Source organism: Colossoma macropomum, unplaced genomic scaffold, assembly GCF_904425465.1.
Source record: "Colossoma macropomum unplaced genomic scaffold, Colossoma_macropomum, whole genome shotgun sequence".
Classification (NCBI taxonomy): domain Eukaryota; kingdom Metazoa; phylum Chordata; class Actinopteri; order Characiformes; family Serrasalmidae; genus Colossoma; species Colossoma macropomum.
The window spans coordinates 31234009-31256762 of NW_023494800.1; the positions used below are offsets into that span (position 1 = coordinate 31234009).

Genomic DNA, 22754 nt, shown 5'->3' on the forward strand with positions numbered 1-22754 from the left:
ATCTCCACCGCCCATAAGGAGTAAAGAATCTGTGCAGTAATGTATGGTATGGATACCACTGATTTAACATCAGTACATGAATATACTTTTCCATTAATTCTAGTAGTAACAGTAATCTTATAGGAGATGTTTGCTGGATTTAACATTGGCAGCAAAAAAAAAGGTGCTTTCCCGTTATTTCAGCGCAACCAGCATCATACACAGCATGATTTACATTATATGTCTTTTGAGTGTGGGAACATGCATAACATGAGCCCTGCCCACTTTACTCTGATAGAATGTACTATTATGTCTACTTTCCTAAATGAGAGACACTCAGGAGAGTGCGAAGGGCGTATGGTTTTGAATTCTGATCATGTAATTTTTCAATACGCATTGAAATCTTAACACTCTTACTATGCTCTTTATACTCTTCCCAAGAGGGTGAATCTCCCAGCATCTCTTGGAGACATACTACGTCTGGAGCAAAAACCATAAGCTACAAATCTTTCTGAGCCGAAGCTTTATAACAGAGATTGTTGCTATTTTGCTTTCAAAGTACACCATCGTCTCTTAGACAACGGAAACGGCTGCTTTCAGGCTGTGAACGGCTGGAACCATCACCATCCTCCTCATCTGTCCACACATCTACCTCCTCTAAATGATAAGCAGAATGCTGGGGCGCTTCAGACAGATCAGAGAGGCCTATCCTATCCTTAATGCCTCCCTGGTCTTTGGAGTGTGCGAGCCAAGGGATGAGTCGAACCCTCGGCTCTTCTGATGCGCCTGTTTGAAGTCGGAGAGGAGCTGGGGCCCGCCGAAAGAGCAAGTCGACGGAGGCACGGTAATGAATTATTTCCTACTTGTGGCCCCCAAGCCAGAAGCCTGAGATAAAAGAAGCCCACATGCTGCGATGTTAACAGCCGGGAGCCTCCGACCAAGGCTCAGCATGCATCGGAAGCCCTAGGACTAATGCGGCAGCTTCAGGGCGTGGATACGTACCAAGAGTGCGGAACTGGGTGCACAAACACTTGGGGGGGGGGAGCTTTTAGGCAGGGTTGGCTTTTCCACGAGAATGCAGGTGAGGATAATCAAGGTTAAAAGAAACGATTTTACATGCTTTCATTCACAAGACGTTGCAAATGGCATACTAGCTTTTGGTAATGCAGCAGTGGATGCTTTCAGGTAACAATGACAAAGTCTGCAAACACAAAAATGTACAAAACATTTGCGAAATGTGGGCTGCTTTGGCATTTCGTGTTGATTTGGGATCTAAGTTTCAATTTCAATTCATGTTCAAAACATTTTCACCAAAAAAGTGCTGGCAAATGTAAGGCTACATTCAGACTGCAAGTAAAAACGGCTCAAATACAATTTACTGCCCAAATATGACTTTGTTGTTTGGTATTGCACATTATCTGAACAGATCACATTCCCAAAATGACCTGCACAAAAGATCACTGATCCACCCGGCCTGCTCATCCAACAAACACAGCTGCCTTCTATATTTCCTTAAGATTAAAAGAATCCTTTCACATGACAATGAATTTTAATGAATACAAAGACAATTAACAGAGAGAAGAAAGCTCAGTTTCTTCCGTTTACCTTCCATGATGAAGAATGCTTGCAAAAGGGCACAAACTCAGTGCCAAACAGTGCCAAAGGCAAATCAGTATCACACACCTGTATAACGTGTGAACGTAGCCTAAGTGATGCCCCTCGGGATACTGCTTCATGGGAAAAGTCTGGAACAACCGTAGGTATCTGTGTCCACAAAGCTCCACTCAATTTTTCTAACAATTCTTTGTTACCAGAAAGGCTTTCATCATCTAAAATATGTTAGCCATGGGGTGTTTCCAAGCCAAACCACCCTTGTAAATGTGGGTGTTTAGAAAGTGAACATGCATAAATGATCCCACGTACACCTCATGGTACTCTTCTCTCCTCGATGGGGAAAGAGATCGTCTGCTGCATTGTGAGGAGATTATACAAAGACTACACTGGCTCCTACTGTTGCTATGACAACGTTTCCCAACAAGTCGGCATGCAGAACCAAACAAATAACAAGCTTTATTCTGCATGACAGCTGTTTGTCCGCACAGGCCACGATGGACACAGGATGAGGACAGGTGGAGACTTGAAAGGAAGGGAACGTGTCTCCCGTCTAGTCATGAGGAAGACGGAAAGGTTTTAAGAGCTTGAAGTACCTCTTTGACGTGTTGTAATTAACCAAGCAGCGTCCCGGAAACCACAGATGCTGGCAATTTGTCATGGGGGCTGAGCCTTTCAAGCAGGCGCTACAAAGAAGAACAGCTTTAAGAGGAAGATGCATACCTGTCTGTGATTAGATACAAGTAACTTTTACTTTAACCAACTTTCACTGAAGTTCATTCGTGTCTTGGGTTAAAAATGGCACACAGGTGCAACCAAACAAAGAGGTAAAAAGGAGATAGTGCCTCAGGTTCTTTTACTGACAAAAGAGAAAGCTTCTAATGAGGGCGAGCGACAGGCAGAGTCATTGTCTTCAGCTGAGTTTAATGGACTCTGCCATAACTAATGTAGTCATTTGCACTCTGGAGGGCCCTCATGATCTCCCTGTGATAAGCATGGACCTCCACCACCTTGGGCCTGAGAAGGAGATCCATCATGCAGGGAAAGTGAACGGGGCGCACCAAACCCTGCTGACCTTCAGAACTGTGGCCAGGTTACAGTTTCTGCCTCCTTCCAACCCACCACTCTCCTCAGTGGCCTTATGCACAACAGGACTACTCTGCCAGCCAACAGCATTCATACCTCTCTCTCCTTCGCTTTCTCATATTATTTGTCTCTCTCTGTACACCTGCTCTGTCTAATCTTTCCGATTTGTACACAGGCCAAAGACCATGGTTTAAAAAAACCAAGCTGCGTGTTGGTAGATGAGCCTTAATGAATTGTCACCTATTGATGGAGGAATGGGAACGTTACAGAGAAATTCCACATATTATTCAAAATATTAAATGTACACAAAGTCATTCAGAGTGGCCTAATGTGAAATGTTGCATTCTAGAGAAACTTGCACACTCATATTTTCTTTATAATGGTGGTGAAAGGAACTAGACATCTGAGGCATTTAAGCCCGTAAAAGCTGCCTCAAAGAAAGTTATTACATAAAGTGGTTACGAATAAACTGGCTAATCCCCGAAACGTTGTTTTACCCACAGTTCTGAGATAAATTTCTGGCCTAAAACATGTTTTTAAAAAATTTATTCATGAAGTAAGGTTACATTCAGGGCATTGTAAGGCAACATAGGACCAAAAGAAAACAGTATTTTACCATCATTGACATTGGATATGAAAAGTCAGAAAAGGTGTGGATAGGAACACTGGTTTCTATCAGCACCATTATGACAAAATCTAAATCAGTTTCTCTGGAATTAAACATTTCACACCACTTAAACTGACATTGTCTACGTCTCAATTATGCAGAATTAAAAAAAAAAAACAGAGGAGTTATGCTTTAAAAGGACATTCCAGTCTATGTGTAGCATTTCATATGTTATTTGTCATGTCAAGTAATATTCTACAGTGCAGTTTTGACAGAATGCACAATTTGGATCTATCAGTGTTCTCTCACTATAGTACCCAGCATGCATTGTGCAAATGCATCACACAACCACAGGAAATCCCCTCCACAGTGATAAAGAAAGGCACTAATGTAGAAGCCAATAAATACAGGAGTGATATTCAACTTCCTAGCAGTAACGTCAGCTATCTGGCTTCCTTCTCCACTAGTTAGCTAGCGGAAAAAGAAAAAAAAAACATTTCTAAAAGCCTGCCATCATATATGTAGTTTTTCAAAAGTTCCTCCCACCGTCAAGACACAACATCTGAAAGGGCTTTTCCTAGTCTTTAAATCAGAAAATCCCAGGACTACTGTGGTATCTGTGCAGGAGGTTAATAGAAATGTTTCAGACAGATTTAGAAATTACTATATTTTTTATTTTAGCCTCTTAAAGTGGCTCTTTAAGAGGTATGAACAGTTTAATGTGTACAAGATTTTTTTTAGGGTTGACTCTTTCTCTTTCTCGTATCTAGGGCAGTTAAACATCAGCAGGCAAGCTGGTAGACAGCATAGCAGTAATAGTGGCTAGCATGGTACAGTCTTGACAGCATTGTAGAGACTCTAAATCAAAATAACCAACAGCAACTTTTTGCCTTTTGTTTGTTGCCGTTAATGAGACATGGTCAAGCAAAATGATCTTTTTTTAAATCTAGCTACAAAATATCCTCAATCTGTGAGTGGCTTTGTGATTCACAAATGGTCAACCCTCTCTCTCTTGATTTCTTAGTCTCTCTCTCTTCCCTCTTCTTTATTCCTTTCTTCTCCAGACCCCTGACAGCCCTTGCTACTCTGGCATTCTCTGTCTCAGCCTCTTGATTAATTAGGCAGACCTGCTGACTGTGGCTGCTTGGGCAAATCACTGCGACCGTCTATCCCTGCCATCAACAAGAGCCATGACAAACAAATACACTCAGGGTGAGTGAAGCACTAGGCACGCAGCGCACTGCATTCTCTCTTTCTGTCTCAGCCTCTTTCTTTCTCAGCACCCAGCTAACTCTCCCAGGCCTACTGGGTATCCCCCACAATGATACAAGGAGCTATACATTTGTAAGAGTACTCCATCTGTATCTGCAATAAGCTCTTCATTCCTCAAAGGGCTGCCCCACCATTTCCTCTCCACTGCTGATATGTCTATGTGTGGTCTGGATGGTAATTCTAGAAGGGCTCTGCGATAAGAACCAGTACGCCCTCACAAAGCAGGAGACCTGACCATATGTGAAATAACAAGGTAGCAATAGGATATTTCAGCTGTCATTTCTTTTCTACAAGACAGATCTGAGAGTCAGTTGTATCTACAAAAGAAGGAGGAGGTCCTGAGCAACCAGGAGACATGTACGGTCATTTTATCTTTTCTGTCTGATACATTCAGACTTTTTCCAGTCGTATAATACTAATAAAATCTGTGAATTCTTTGTGACACCACATTACACATACATATCACTATATTTTGACAGTAAAACATGCAGAGGCAGAAAGAATCTTAACTGCTATAATTACAATGTTCTACACTGATGATGGCATGCCCATCACTTTTTGTTACCGTGATTGTAGGGTACAATGTGGAATGGTGATAAAATTGAAATAATGTAGCTGAACATTTATGTAACAGCATTTCATCAAAGAACACTTACAGACAGAATGAAAAAGAAAAAGCTAAAAGAAAATGGGCCTGAAAAAGAAGGATACCCACTATAGTTGCCCTTCCACTAAATAATGATCCATAGAGAAGCACTCATACTTGACAGCTCTATCATTCTCCTCCTACGAGAAATACCTGCTTCCCCCTCTGCTCCAGATTTTAAATGTGTCCATCGAGCTTAAATGACCTACACAATACGCTCTCCTTCGGGACATTTCCCATGTGTCTAACACCTGGGTCCTTCCACTTTTGCCAATGAGCCACTCTCGGGAGATGATTTACTCACCATTGTTCCACACGACATCCTCCAAACCTCCCTGTTCAAGCTCTTTTTTCCTCTTGTATCACAACAGTTAACCTTGAGCAGCGCCTGACCAGCGTCATTTTTTTTTATTGGTCCCTGCCCAGTCCTTCACTCCCTAGTTAAACCACTACAATGTGGACACATGCGCGAGAGCCACCAGTGGTGCTGCCATCACCCATCTGGCAGCAGAAACTAAAAATCTGTATAATGGCAACAAATAACCTCCTAAAAACCCACCATTACTATGGTTAACGACTGGTGATGTTTAATGAACCTGTGTTTTCTGCCCCACTAGCTAAATCTCAAAAATAGGAGTCACATGTTAGCATTAATGGCTTGATTTATCACCTCGCTCTGTGGATGTGTAATTTCAGCTGCGGGTTTCTGTTTAAAGTGCAAGTCCTGCATGTAAAATTGGAGATCCCTGCTACGAGCGAGTGCAGAAGGACCTTTGTTTTACAAGTGGCACAATGCAATCTTGGGTTGCAATGCCACCCACACTTGTCAGCCAGAACTGCTCAAATATCATCACAGGAGCCATGATTAGATGTTATTAGTCCAAATAACCAGGTGCTCACAGAAATAGACCAAGCTGTTCAGACAGATAATGATGCCTAGCAGGATTGCTGCATAGTCAGATCAAGGATAATCTGGTCTGAGCCAGCCTCGACCCAATGGCACTGGACTTCAGCACACAGCTAATGTCGTAGTAGAATTCCTGCATATGCTACTGAGCACTCAGCCATCATCTACCTTTAGCCAGGCATGGTAGGAAGTAACAGTGGCTAGCTAGCTACTAGCTTGCTAACATTAGTTTGACTTTAAACCAGGACAATGAAAAGCGGCTTTTTGAATTTTGCTTGTTATCTGCTGTTAACCAGACATTGTCACTTAATATGCAGTATTTTTTGTAGTGCTATCTTTTTCCACTGCACATTGTACTGGTACCTTTTGGTACCACACAACAGGAACTGTGCTTTTTCTATTGGCCACCAGTCTAGCAGGAATGGTTTTTGCTCAGGATTGGTACCAACAGCCACTAATGGCACTTGAGGGTCATGTCCTTTGTGTTTGGTAACACTTGCAGTTGAAGCCAGTGACAACTTAGTGAATCCTTTTCTCATCCAGCTTGAATGTAAGCCTCCGACTGTCAGACACAGGTGGAATTTTGAAAATATTACAGTCATTCAGCTTATCAGTACCAGCTAGTCCATGGCTTTCAGTGCACACAAGGCCAAGAGACTGCACAAGATGCAGTGTATGATGCTGTATGATGGTGTCCATGTTAAGCTAAGGCTAACCCAAAAAGACTGGCAATTATTTTATGTCCATTGCCTTCAAAACAAAGCATACAATTAAATAAACAGTGAGAGACTCCTGCGTTTTCATTCATTTGATATGTGACTAAAATATCTCTGGCTTAGCCAGCTGAAGGGGATAAACAGTTTCTCACTGTTTGCACATCATGTTATTTGTAGCATAACGCTTCTGGCAAAACTGTAAAGAACTTATATGCTATAATAGAACTTATACGCTATAATAGATAACCTGCTCTTCAGCCCACTACTAATTGTTACGATGGTTTCATCTGTCTCTCAATCATGTGGAAAATGAACTAGAACTAGAACTGCAAGTTCCTTTGGTTCCCGTTGGGGTCAGTTCTTTGTTTTGAATGTGAAAAAACAGTCAAAATGTCCTAGATTCACCACTGAATTTGTGATGCACAAACGCTTTACCTTCTCTCTTATCTCTCACTCACACTCTGAGACATTCGTTCCCTCGATCTCTTATTTTCTCCGTCTCCCTCTCTCTCCTTTATTCCTCTTCTACAGACCCCTGACAACCCTCGCTGCTCTGATCATGTATAATCTGGTCTGATCCAGCCTAGGTTTAATGGTGCTAAACTGCAGTAGCACGCTAAGGTGGGCTAACTCACGAAAGGCCGTGTAGAACTCCTGCAGGGTGAGGACGCCGTCGTTGTTGTAATCGTCATATCGCATCAGGTCTTGCATGGTGCACTCCAATAAGCTGTCCTCCAAATGCTCCTTCATGGAGATCTAGAAAAGAGTATGCACCCAAATTCAATCACAAAAACACGACCAAAAAGCAGCATCAAATATTTATTTATCTCTGGTAGAGAAACTACAGAATATCGCCTCTGCTGGTGTCTGCTAATTAATGAATAAAAGCCATTAATCATGAAAAGTAATCTATCTTTGAGACCACTGAAGCACAGTCAATTACATCACTTTTGGTCTGAGTTCAGTGCACCATGCAATTGGCAGTAAGCAGGAGGCAAAATTAAGTAAAACATTGCAGGTTTATATTAAAATGTGCAAGCAATATGTATAAAAAAAAAATAAGGATTCTTTTCGAAGCACATGTTTTAGATTCCTCTGCCTTTCTTTTTCATGTTTCAAAAATGAGGCTGCCATGCTTATACCTCATTACAGAAAAGCAATGGATACAGCTTTGAGCAATATGAATCTAGGGGCAATACAGGTCTGAGTACAGTGTAGTCTGAAAGTGGTGATTTTGGTGAGTTGGAACTGATTAGAATTATTGTAATAATATTCAATGAAGTATGCACTCATTAAATTTTTAAATTAAAGTTTCAGGCTATTTTCAAACATACCACCCACCACCCCTTTCAAAACAACCTTGGTATACTGTTTTTTAAGAGTGGGAATAAAGTACTTGAACCAAACAAAGCTACTACAAGATTTGAAGATTTGTGATAAGTGATGCAAATTATTCCTCCAAAATTCTATTTACTGAAGTTTACACTATTTTTAAAGAACCCTCTAAGGTTACACAGGCTATTTAGAAAGCTAATGCTATAATTAGCATTTATGCTAGTCTCCAAAGAATGCAACAGATGTCTGCGCTGGCTAGCATCGTGCTGAGTGTTGGGGGAAACGGGGTCCATCCAACCCACCCAGAGAGAGCAAGGCCAAATGTCCTCTATTTGACTCGTTTAATTTTACATTGTATAGAGAAAAATGTACACTTTCAAGCTACACACGATTCTGCGTAATTCTAGACAGTGGTAGGCACAATTAGTTTTAAGCTAAGCTAAGCAGTAAACCAGATTTTGACTGCAAATCATTACTGCAAACAAAATGTAAAACTATTATAATGTACTCCTTATGTCCACTAAACCAAAAAAAATTTACTGTTTTGTCTGAAATATACTATACTGATTTTTTCCTACCGTTTTTATTGACTACACACCAAAACAATTAACACAAATTAAATCTTGGTCAAATTTGAGATTTCATGACTTGTTTCCAAAAAACATAACTGATTCAAAGTGTGGTCAGAGATTTATACCTCTGGTGAAATCCCCTTCCAAGGCTAAAAAAACAAAGAAAAACATTACCTGTGCTAGCTCTTCACTGCTTAGGCGCCCATCATGATTCATATCCAAATACTTGAACATGGTGTCAACCAGGGCCCTCTTCTGGTCCATTGCATTTGCAAGCGTATCTTCGGCCTTCATCAAGCCTTTGGGCTGCATGTCCAGCAGCATGTTCTTTAGCTTGTTGTACTCGGCCATGGTACATGTATCGGCTGTGAAAACAAAATGCAACAGATGAGAGTAATTAGTGTTCATTTAACTGGGCCTTGTCCAAAAGCAGTATGCTGCAAGCGGCTGGGGTGGGGGTGGTGAAGCTGTCTCCATGAGTTAGTAGTTTAGCGTTTGTGAAAGTGGAAGCGCTAACAATTTGCATTTTGTGGACAGTCGCTCAGCACAGGGGGTCCCAATTAATTCAGTGTAATCTTGTGATTTGCGTGAAAAAGACAAAAGGTAAACACTCTCATTTGGGCATTTCCTTTTAGAGTAGGGGGATTAGCAGTAGGGTTTCAAACAGTTTCGCATTTAATCCCGCGCGGCCCGACAACATTTGCGCCAGCTAAGCATGTGGAGAAAGCGAGAGTGCCGTGATTAATCAACTGCAGCGGGTGGGTGTTTATCCCTTACGCGCAATAAAATTATGCCAACAAGGGCCACCCGCTGTGCTGCTCTCTTCAGCTTCCGACGGCAGAGAGGTAGAGTGCTCTTTGTAGGCGTCGCTGGGGTGGAGGGTGGGATGACAGGCAATGGGAGTGTTTGCCAGTCCCCCACTGAAGTGATGAGCACCGGAAATATTAAAAGCTTCACAGACATGAATAAGTCATTAGGAAGTGTCCCCCCATTGTTCAGAAGAGCCACACTCCCCCCTGCTGAGAAGCCCAAGCTGCAATCATAACTATGGCAGACGAATACAAAAAAGGACAATGATGCATTCAAGTCCTGGTCCACACAACCTCAAACTGACAGCTTGCAGTTTGGCACATGTCACTTCTCATTATTCTGATAATCGCCATCTATTACAATTGCTTTCAGAACTACTCTGCCAATAGTGAGATGATGATGTGTGCATTTAAACCTTGAGGCCTTGAGGTACATTTTAGAAAAATAACCACTTTCTGAAAGGAACAGCAAGAGTAATTAAGCTTGAAATGGCTGGCCTTACAAGTATTTTTCTAATTAAGAGCAAGATTTTAGAATAATACACAAACATTACATTTTGTGGACAATCATAGTGTCATACTATAAATTAGGGGTGGGTAATAAATGTCTGTGGTAAATTGCTTCACAATACACTTCCTTGAGCAGATCATTTACACAAGCAACTACCCAGACACACCATACTTGCCTTGCAAATGTCTTTCTCATGTGCATCTAAAACAAAATCTAAGAGAGATATTTCTGCATAGATTAGATATTAAATAATCGACTAGGGAAAAGTGAAACGAAAATAAGTGAAGAAACAGTTTCCAAAACTGGAATAAAAAAAATATTAAAACCATAGACTCCTAACAACTGTGCAACACCTGGTAGACCACCTAAACAGTCACCTTCAGATAAACACGTTTTAAAGCTTTCATCTTTGAGAGGAGTAAAAATCAAGCTCTTGCTTCAGATCTGGGAAGGGAAAACACTACACAAGTGTTTTTGATCCACTTCCTTCCACTGTAAGAAGAGAACTCAGGGCTGTGGGTCAGAAAAGATGTGTAGCTATCAAGAAGCCCTTACTGAGAAAAAAAGTAGACAAAAAAGAAGAACAGCACTAGAACACTGAAACGGTGAGGTTTATGGACTGAAGAGTCTACATATTAATTGGAAATACAGGGACAGTATGAAGCAAGAAATGCAAACAACCTCAGAGACTGAACTTTGCAGGTGTAGAAAAATATCCCTGTAGATTCCTTTGAAAGAATTTAGACTGTAATAAAGGTAAAGTGTGGGCACACTAAATACTAAGAAATCTGAATTTACATTTATTTATTGAGGCTTTTGTGTATTCTTCTGTATAATTAGTTATTTTTTTGCGGAAAATTTTGTAAGTTAATACACTTATAAATAAATGAAAGTGTGATCTCTGACTTGTGCACAGTACTGTATTCTCAAGGGAATAATTTTTCCTCTGGTTCCTCTGCATTTTGCTTTCATTTCGTCATGCTCTTCCAAGTAAAACACAGTATCACAGTATTAGTATTTGTTGCATTTAACATAAAAAAAAACAAAAAATAAAATGTGGTCTGTGCAAACGTTATGGCAAATTTTATGTGCTAATTTTTTCCATATGTTAAACTCAGTGAATAAATAGAAACTGTGCACTAAAAAACATAAAGTCAGTTTCCTGAAGAGGATGTGTAATTATTTTTATATAGAAAATCAATAAAACATGTAATGTGACCAGGGGTGTTCAAACTTTTGTATACAACTGCACATTAAAATACAGTGTCTCTCCATTTCCATAATTGCTCAATCATTGGCTTCTCTGATGCAGCTTCATACAGTGTCTATGCATTTTTGTCCTCTGTTAGCATGACATTGGGACTGGGGTCATCTCAACACATCAGTCTGTTTTTTCCTTCCCCTACTGATCAATCATTGATGAATCTGGCAGGGAGACAAGAAGGAATTCCATTTTACACTTTTCAAATCTGGTAATGAAGTGCATTCATCAACTCAGTGTGTTACGGGAAAGGTCAATGGTGATATGGCACAAGTTGTTATGACACGCCATTAATCTAAGTCCTCAATTATCTCCTTTTTTCCCCTGAAAGGTCTCATAACCTTTTTCTCTTTTTTTTATCTGCACCTCTCATACCTGCACACACACACACACACACACAGGTATTTTACTGTAGCTATAGAATCCTGATGACCTACTGTGGACTATAATAGCTACCTCTTCAAATACTTAAAACATTAAAATAACTTATTGAGCATTTTGTAAGCATTTGTCTTAAATGTAAATTTAATAAAGTAAGAAAGGCTACTACCAATTTACGTTTGCTAAAATTGTTCAGTGTTCTGACTGAGATGCAAAGTGCGGTACACAAACTAAATCAGGATATCTGAAGGTGCTTTTACTTCTACCTTCTTTGCTGTGGGCCTATTGAACTTTTTCTTAGTTCTGTTTTGACTGGTCTGAACACTCCACCCTTACCGGGGTGAGCATTAAATAGATAAAGCGTGGTTCGATTCCAAGTGAAGTCTGGTTCAGTTTGCTGCTGGTGGGAACACACTTTAATGATGGTCTACACCAAACAAAGGAATTTGATATCAGATGCTTTCCTCTTGCTGTAGCAGCACATCAGCACTGTACTATCCACAAAATCTGCCTGTTATAGCATCTGACTTTACAGACAACCATACTGTTCTTACAGCATGATAATGACAATAATAATGCTAATAATGGCATACAAGTTATAAAATAATAGAAGAGCAATGCCTTTACTTTTGACACTTTTGGATGAATGACAAGTGACCTGACTTGTTACATTCAAACTGACAAACCAATCAATATGGAAGCATATCTCTATTTTCATGCAAAGTAGGATTTTTTTGGCAGAGTAACAGAACACTTGTATCCCAGCAAAATCTCTGAATCTCTGAGTGTATACTTTGGAGCACTTCAATCACTGCAATGTAAAACCAACCAAACTAAATGAAATAGATATAATGTCACAAAAACCCAAACTATGTTTAGACTTTACCAAATGAACTAGGTGTGAGAACAGCTTAAGTGTATCATTTTAGTCCAGCCTGTTAGAGTCAAAGCAGTGGTGCTTTGAGAACTGAGCTGCTTTTTCATTTCAGTAAAGCCAGTCACTTTCCTTCCCTAAAATACAAGCAAATTTAACTGACAGAGTAAATGTGTTTTTTGTTTTGGGAGCTGTTGGCTAGCTCCAACCTTGATGAAAAGCAGGTCCTAATAAACCTAGTATTGTTTTTAAAAAAACATTTTATGTGTGATTCCAAACAATACGAGTGACAATGTTCAGGTAGAAGGGAACTTCAAACTACACAGGGAGCAGTGAACAACAGTTTGTCATTTTGCAGGAAGTTGCAGGAAGGTTTACCCATTCAGGGCATTCTCCTGAAGAGAATAGTATCTTGTCAAGTGAAATGATCTTAAATCTAGTCAAAATATCTGGTATTTCCCATTTTGAGATGGTTGTGCACCTATTATCAGATTATCTAGTTTACTTCTAGACATTTACTTATTTTAGGTAATTTTATTAAGTAAAAATTTTCACTATACTGACAGATAATTTTGCTAGTTTCAAGCACATTTCTTCAAACATGGAAAATTATCTGCCAATACAGTGAGATAATTTCACTTAATAAAATGACCTAAAACAAGTAAACAATGTCTAGAAATAAGGTACCTAATCTTAAATTATGCTTACAATAATCTCAACAGGAGAAATATTAGATGTATCAACTATATTTAGGATAACTTTACTTGACAAGATACCGTTTTTTTTTCAATGTTTGAAATGGCATACTGTGTACTGTATACTGGATACTGTATCAGTATAAATTGTATACTGCATGCACTCTTCATCAGTAGTATTCTGTACAGTGTCCAGTATATGACGCAAGTCGTGTGTTGTACTACAAGAAAGCTGCGTGACTAGCCTGCCAACATCCAGCACTGAGCCAATCAGACCATCTCAACACCCGCCCAGTCATCAGCCCTCCAGTCATGGCTTAGCAACCGTTGCTAGTCATTTTTTAGTGTGTATGTTTATATTTTGGTCAAGAGAAAGTGCCTGTGTGACTTAAAATGTACACCATGCAATGACAGAGGAGATTGTTTTTACCCATCTTGAAAGCTACAAATAAATGTCAGCTCTGCATTCATCTGTGTGTTAAATCTGTGTGGTTTCCAAAACACTTGTTTTCCTCCATTTGCAAGTCATTTCATTTTCATTACACTCGTAGTTGGCAATATGAGCTAGTCAGACTGAATAATAAGCAGTGTGACTCCACACGGAAGCCTGAACAGCTGATGCTGAGCGTGTAGTTCAGCTGAGTTACTGTTTTATTCACGTTACACAGAAAATTAACTTTTAAATAGACAGAGTAAACAAGCCCACCTTAAGGCCAGCAGAGAAAGCTGGTGTGGCTTCAGTGTGGCACTGAGCGCAGCAGCATTTGGTTAAATTTCTTGCAGACAGTTTTTCTATGTTATTTATTACACATTGTTTTAAGGTTCATTAGAAATGCTGTTTACTATCAATACTATTTAGAATTCTTTTCCTTAAATTAAGAGATCAATTACATCGGGGTATAGACCCGCCACCACTCAGTGAATATGTATACACATTTTATTAATAACTTGCAGTCAACATTTATGGGTAAACATTGCATTGAATTTTCCTATAATTCCAAAGTTATTCTTTTTTTTGAATTTAAAGAAAACTGACCTCTGAAAACTGGCGGATTCTCTACTTAAGCCAGTTTTAGAACAGGTAGTGCCTAGCGCTCTTCGCCAACTGGGCTCATACTGGCTGGAGTAAAAACTATTGTGAATAAGTGAATGATATATATCTAAAGACTATAATTTCTTTTAGAAATAGACTGCTTAAGGTTCGACTACATCAACATGATCACATGGAAGAAAAACTGCCCCTGAAAACGTCTGATGGTCCAGGCCCCTTTACCTGTATCAGTGCTCATTCTTGTACGTGTTTGAGTTGGAACAATGTCATGTGGTAAAGCATTGCAGCTCTCTCTCCACCTGCTAAAGTAATTCGTGTCATATAATGCACAAGTGCTCGATTTTTCACCAGCTGATTGATGCTGTTTTCCAATAGCCTGGGTTGGATTCATTTCGGGTCTGAGGCGGAAAAAAAAATCTTTCATCCCTCTCTTGTTGCTGCCCTGTTGGCTCTGAAATTGTCCACAGTGAGGAAAGCAGCAGAAGTTGGGTCAGGTTCTCTGAGGCGTGCATGTGAGTGTGGACTAGTTTTCTCTCAAAAGCCCTGCGGTCAAAGCTTCTCAAACAGTTTCCGCTGAGGTCTTTCTATTTGCGCTCACATATCTATGTTTGTTTCTCACTCCCCAACTGCCTGAAATCTCTCTCGTCACCAAAACACTTAAATCCCATGTTTTTTCACTTACATAATCTTCAGAGATTCGTACGAGTGACAGAAAAAGGTTGGATATTAAATCAAACAGCCAGCTTCCACTGGGTGTGAAGGGAACCCCGTACAGAGAATTGTAGGCTGTCATGAGGGAAAGCTCAGCTTTTTCATTAAACGCTGGCTGAAATTTGTGGTATAAATAGTGTTATTCTGTGGAAGCACATATTACAGCTGTGAAATTATCACCTGTTTTTCTTACATTATCACATCATGCTTAATGCTAGCAGATTAAGACCGCATATGCTTCCCAGGAGCTAAAGCTTTAAAAAAATAATAAAAGCCATACATAAATACCATAAACTACATTATTAGACAGGATACTGAGTAATAGATGTAGTATGTAAGTCAGATGGCTGCAAAATGCTGTGTAACACTATCAAAAGTCCTTAGATGTAGTACTGTGTGCAATGCATTGCCATTTGACATTTGTAACTGTGGAAATTACAGAATTAGCAGAATTATGATTTTCAGCAGAAAAAAAATGACAAAGTACATTTGAACAACCTCAAATTTTCAAAGTTATTTGACAAACACAATGGTAATTTGGTGAAAAACCAAAGCAATCAAACAGGAAGTCATAAAAGCAGAGTGGATTATGTGGCTCATGTTCTAATACATGTCTTTTGCCAATTCTCTTGAGGCTCTTCTCATTATTAAAATATCAGCCTTTCAGTGTACTGCCATGCAAATTCCCTTTGGTCTGGAATGCTAGTTCTATGGTCTGGAATGTTCTTAAACCACAGAATTTGCACCTGATCACTTTCGTTCTCTGCAGTGTTTTTTTGGACTTCAGATTTTTTGTTAAAGTGTAAAGAAGTAGCATTACTGAGAGAGGAGGACAAAAAAACGCACTACATTATGGTGTCTGTGCACTGCTGTGAGTCACCCTGTAAAGCCTGAAATAATCATTTAAGAGTCAGAGGTGTCGGTCTGGATTTTGCAGTGTCTTGGAGTGTCTCTCATATTAACATCACACACACACAGGCTCAGAAAAGGTCTGGCTCTATGTTTAAGTCTCAAATGCCAAATCAATATTTTACTGATGAAGATATGATGACAATAGTAAATGATCATTTATATCCTCAGAAGACATGTCCTTCGCCACATTTTGACCACTCATGCCTTGATGGCTGAGACATTTTTGCAAATGCCTCTCACTTAGATTAAGTTCAAAGATAGAAAAACAGTGAGCTAGCTATGTGATTCCAAACATAAGCATCTGGATTTTTATCAGCCAGGGGCATTATGGATACCTGTGTGGTTTTTATTTGAATGTGAAGCATCTCATCTTTAAAGGAAAGCTTGACCAATCACAACAACCAACACTCGCTACAAAAAGTCTTGACAGATTCACTTATAGGACGAGCTGTTATTTGGGACAACAAGCTACCACACTTTGCATTGGAAGGTAAACTACTAAAGTACTTAGCTTTGTTGACTGAAAATGTTACTGCCGTTTTAACTAAGCTGGTGCTGTTATTAGCTATATGATTGTAATCTTTGTTGTCTAGTGATACAAACTTCGCTAACTTGGTTAGTCTGAGTTTACTTTATGTCCATCATGCTTGGTAGGCCTTAAAGATCTTTCAGAAACTGATGATATTAAAGGCCAAATGGCCTTGCCTCTTAAATGAGGAAACTGAAGATAATGACTTTGTCTACAAGAATGAAACAAAAAGCTGCAGTGTAGAATAACTATTTAGGAGAAAGAGGATAGAGGAAAGCTGTGAGGAGAATAGAAATGATGCTCAGTTAAAGACTGACAGCTTGGCGCTTCAGTGCGACACAGCTCACAGCATGTGGATTAGATGCTCTATTGAATCTGCTGCAACTTTTTTTTTTCCAATCGGGTCCTCAAAGGGATAGGTCAACCACACGATGCTAACACTGCAAACAACGAAATGAAAACTTAGGTTGCCATTTAGCAATGTTCTGCTTACAGAATAAATATATATGATAAATGCTTTCACTCTCTGAGAGAAGTGAGGTTTAAAAACAAGAATGGGTAAAAGCCAAAAAGCTGCGAAAGACAAAAGCAGAGACACAACAGCGCTCTTACCTATAATACACGCTGTGACATGTAAGCAGTGAAATGCCACGAAAGCGTAAGGCATATCTCAACTGGCAGTCACACCAATGTCCTCCACAGGACATCCCAGGAGGTCGCCATACACCTGGAAGTGAGAGCGCAACTGCCAGATCCATTGAGCTGTAAGCCAATCATCTCCTATCCTCGCTTGGCAGGATTGTAGGCTTTAACTAAGCTTAGGATCTCAATAAGCGATAAGCAAGCTCAGACTCTCAATAAGCCATATGTGCCCAGTCAGGGCTAGATGAACATGCTAGGGATGTGCATTCCAAAAAGGAATAAACAAAAAATAAAATAAAAAACAATAGAATTTACATAGGGCTACTGGCTTACTTCTTAGGTCATAACACTGATGTTTCCCCCATTTTAGTCATGTTCAATTCCTGCCCGCTAGCTAGGTTCTTCCTATCACACAATGCTACCAAGCTGGGAGAGTAAACAGCTAGCATGTGCTTCTTTAGAGACATGTGAAGCACCACCACACCTTCTCAAACTGCTGCTAAAGCAAAGTCACTAGACAGCTCAACACCCTCAGAGAAGAACGCTAACTGCCAATTCTGCCATGTTACCTGTTATGGACCCCTGCTATTAGGCTTCTGTGTTGGAGGACTGGGGAAAACTGGATGCAAATGAGAGTGGACACTGAAATAAGAGAGCCATCAACAGGCTCTAGACAAAAAAGAAAAGTTCAGTGACAAAGACATAGCTTAATAATTTAGGAAGGCAATTTGCACAGTGCTATTTAAGGGGCTATATGCTTCCATTACGCGTTATGCGTCATGAGCTTCGTAGCTCCAGTGCAAAACTAAAGAAGCAAACTTGGGACACTGAATATATCTTGGTTGATTGACTACATTTGAGATAAGGAAAATTTTAAAGTAAATACATCCCACTATACACAAACAAATACTGTAAGAGGTAATGAAGCACTAGATCCTGCTGTGTATGTACCATCCAAAATGCATAAAGAGCATATGGCTTCCTCTCCGCACCGGAGAAAAGAGGCCAGTGGTGAAATATAAATTCAAAATACAGGGCATGAATGAGATGTGGACATAACCTTAGGCACAAGACACTACCCTTATAGAGTTCTCACAACTATAAAGCCCATGGGAAATACAAAATATCACAGCCAGAAAGGATAGAAATATTGGACTATTTTGACTGAAGAAGAAGCAGAATCTAATACTGTATACAGTGTACGACACTGTATTAAAACCACAGAAAATCAGTGTTTTCCTTATCATTGGGATAATATTGCTTTTGTGGGCACAAACTATACATGTACAAAGTATGTTCTATGAGTAACATTCTAATGTCCACTAAATGGCCAAATCTACCCTTTTAGTGTAAACTACGAGATCCTAATCTTAGCTAAACTGATGGCATGTGCATAGGCACTCTCAGCAATCACAAGTCTGATGTGGCTTGCTTTAGCAAAACTGTGTTTCCCCCACAATTTCGTTCTGTATGATTAAGAGAAACAGTGAATGAAAGCTAACAACAAATAGAAAGCTAATGCAGTACGCATAATGCATAATCAAGATATATCACTTTTCTGTCTACCTGCTGTTAGTTTGTCGATTTAACCATTCTGGCCAACCCAGCATTCCCTGGATGCACATCTAGCAATAAAGTGAATAAGAACCTTACCTTCTTAAAACATCGTCACATAAAAGCTGGATAATATTTTTAATGAGCCATGAACAAAGTGTGGTAGTCTACAAAACCACCTGTGTATGTATATTAAACTAATTTCTACTTGCACTCACTACTGTGTTCAGCAGGCTGTTGGATAGAAGGATGTCATGCCCAGACAGTTCTTGGATTTTTTTTTTTTTCATTCAAACTTTGCTGGGTGTTTAATATAACACTCAGTTTTAGTATAATACAAACATACAATATTTTACACTGTGTTCCTGAGGACTTTAAAAATAATAGACTACTTTTGACCACAGACATTTGACCTAGTCTTGTACTAAATTAAGTTAAACTAAGTTTCTTCATCACAAAATTGCTATTTATTTTAAGACCTAGGCCTGGTTGTTCTCATCTCAACTATATGTCCCAGTAACCAGTGCCAAGATGGGCCCTTACAATGCCACTTAAATTACAGAATTGAACAATGACCCCAATCAAGACTACAAATAAATCCTACTTGACACACAGTGCAAAGACTTCAGACACAGACTATACTTCCCTGACCCCAAATTCCATCTGAATGCAACTGCTGAGCTGCTGTAGAGTAAATAGATTAAGACTACAAGCTCTGGCCTTGATTACACTCTAAGCATCAATTTTCTCCCTTACACCTGGAGGCTACTGTACAATGCTGTAATCTGCTGACTTCCAGAAGCTGACCTCGGACCAGGGGCCCTGTGGTCTCATGGGAGTCCAGGGCGTTAAATTGCTTAGTGAGCTGCTTCAGCTCTGACTGCCTCCACTGATTCTTTCACCGTAAGAACCTGCCCATCATAAGGCCCTCCACAGTGAGAGTCTTGACCTTGCATGTGGTTTGCTTCTTACGGAAGTCAAAGAAAGAAACAGTTTTGAATTAAATGTCCAGTAAGTAGATTTTTTCCATTAAAACTTGATGAAGTAGCACCAAAAATTATTATGTAACATGAAAGGTTATGGAATGTTCCCTGGTGATGAGAAGTGAAAGACCATTTTGCTCTTTGAGCTGGGAATTGCAATGTGACCCACCATATGAGTACGGTGGGCAAGTAATGTGAGCCTGAAAATAAAAATGAATACATGATATAATAGATAAGAAGTATTTTCGAATAGTGTCTTTATATAAAATAAATACAATATATGATACACTGAGGTAATCACTGCACATCATAGTGTGTTTAAACTATGACATAATTTACCTGATGTTCAAAAATGAAAGGATATTTTTATGACTGGAAATGAAAATGATGAACAGTGTTTCTAAATTAAGTCTATGTAATAAAACTGTCACTCAAGGCTGATACCACATTAACTGATGTGGGTAGCACATACTGGCTTATCAGTGTTAAATTAGCAGCAATATTAGAGCGCTTTTGCTACAATCCAAGGATGACGTCTAATATTCATTGACCCCCCCACCACCTAATGATATGCAATTACTCACTTTCACTCGCATCCTCCCATTCCAACTCACAGACAAACTGTTTGATCACCACTTAAGAAATAGTTTCATACTGGCTGATATTCAATGGAAGGCTTTGTTAATTTGCAAACCTTTGACCACTGTTACCAACAAGTCTTTAGTACCTTTTGGATGGATTGTACATACCAATTCTATGTAGGTTTTGGTACTATTTGGATTAGTTTACTTGAGTAGGTAATTAAGTAATCTGCTACTTCAGTAACTTTTTATGCACCGCACGCTCCCGTGTCAGCATATGACTCCAAGCACCGAAACTCGCAGAATGGCTGTTAACCCCCAGGTTAATGACCTTGGCAATAACACACTGCTTTTACCAAGGACAGCTAGGTAGATGTTTCAGGTAAAGAAAATTACAATTAAATTTAATGCTTATTTGACACTAATACCATCCGAATAGTACTTTTGTCACTTTTTCCTCTTAATGTTCCTTACATAGTTGTCACTTTTATTAGAAAGTGACCTTTGTGGCTGGTTTGAGCAGTGTAAGGACAGCTCAAAGGGGGCTGGGACCCGATTAAGCTCTGTTGCCCTTTAAGTGTGCCAGGATGTTTTCTTTCCTTCTCTTAGTCTGACATGGCAATTAACCTGATGATGATGTCAAACATCTTTGTTATTTTGGTTGTGAGGTTTTTAAAGAGATTTAGTGCTTTGATACCACAAATATAACCATCAAGAACTGCCTGGGCTTCTCAAATGCAGGAGATGATGCTAACAGGACATAGTCCTCAGGTAAGAGTGCAGTTGCTTTGGTACCCAAAGTTAAGAGGAATTTCAAAATTTCTTCATAGTCATCGGTTTGACTTGGAGTTTCTTTACAAAGGTAGGTTTTTCCACCCTTTAAGTAACAGAAGCTGCCTCCTCGGATGAGCTAATGAGCTAACAGAGCTAACCAGTGTTATGTTGGATGCTGATGAGGAGTCAAAACTAGGTATTTTCTGGATCTAGCAAACATCAGCTAGAGTAGTTAACCAAGGTGCTACATTATCTCTTTCTTCTCAGCCAGTATAATGTAACATACTTGCAAATAAAAGCAAAACCACTGCGTTTTACTGGACTGTTGGTCTGTATGTTTTTTCTGTCTTCCCTGATTAATTTCTGCAATGAATGAGTAGTAAAAATACATTTTAGGCCGAAAGCTCATCTAAAACTATCATAAAACAGTGTCTCAGACATAGCTTATTCATAAGCATTTCATGTAATAACTTTCTGTGAGGTACCTTTTACAGGCATTACACTTCAGCTTCAGATACTGTTTCCTGTCACTACCACCATGAACAATTCTCATATCTCAGAATGTTTCTATAGAACAGAGGCATTTCATTTAAAACCACTCTGATTGACTTTAGACAATTTAAATGGCTTTGTAAAAACTTTTAAAAGGGATTAGCCAAAATTTAAATCATTGGTGCAGGCAGGTGGTAAAAGGTTTTAGTCATGTTCAACTTTACTCAGTGCTTATGGTCTGTATTCTGAGGTAGGGTTATAAGGTTATATAATACAGTAATAATCAATCCAGGTCCATTGTTGTCTAAATGCATTAAGTATATGGAAGCACTCAAGTGTACTTACAGTGTTATAAGTCATTTCACACAGCACCTCTCCACTCCCCGTTCTCCTTCACTAATTCATTCTCCTTCATGTAATGGTTGTATAATGATTGCATAAAGGCTGCAAATGCACCATAATACGAGAATAATTGAATTGAATCTGCAGTGAAACCAGCATCAGAGATGTATTTTGGGTCAGTCAGTGGGACTTATTAAAGGAATTAAATGTGAATTTTACGCTGAAGACAAAGAGGAGTCTGAGATCACACAGTTCTTACTTGTGGAAAACTCTGATTTATTAGCACTTTCATGCGCTTTACAATTATCACCCCATATTAATCAATTACCGTTTTCTCATCAGACATGCATATCAAATCAGCAATCTTTTTTCTAAGCAGGAAAGCGAGAACAAAAACAAAAGACTATACAAGTCTGTGTGTTTTCAGCATGAGAGGTAGGGGTCTGCACAGGCATAGATTAAAGCCCGAACTTGACTCATAGCCACGACTTTGAGGCCCAACCCAACCAATCCCCGACTGGTACTGCTGATATTTGAAACATGAACCCGACCCAAACCCACTATAACATAGATGAATTATCATGGACATGGTTTTAGAGTGCTTTGCTTTATTAATAAGCTCAAAAGAAATCAATAATCAACGGAAAATGCCATGCTGATATAAACTGGCATTTCACAAATCTGTGATACACGAAAGTATTTACTGTCAGAGAGCAATGTTCACAATCCTGACTGTCTGTTAACATAAGTCCTGCATATGTAAACTGAAAAAGCTGTGACCTTTCCACCACCCCAGTTTCGTTCAGGGGCATGTTCACTCATTCCTCAAAATCTGAACTATTCTGAATACAGTTATAAACTATACCGTAACTAGAGAGAGAGTGCAAGCAAGACACTGAGTGCTGAAGACATAAACCTTTA

The 22754-nt window shown here is 39.4% G+C and overlaps 1 protein-coding gene across 1 annotated transcript in view; it reads right to left on the reverse strand.

The window, feature by feature from the left end:
* The window catches only part of fstl4 (follistatin-like 4), a 224068-nt gene that overhangs the window by 64483 nt on the left and 136831 nt on the right, over positions 1-22754 (reverse strand). Inside the window, exons 4-5 of the mRNA XM_036589017.1 lie at positions 8906-9096; positions 7460-7580 (exon numbers count right to left, since the gene is read on the reverse strand). Of these exons, the coding sequence (XP_036444910.1) occupies positions 7460-7580; positions 8906-9096 (312 nt within the window). The remainder of the gene's footprint in view (positions 1-7459; positions 7581-8905; positions 9097-22754) is intronic.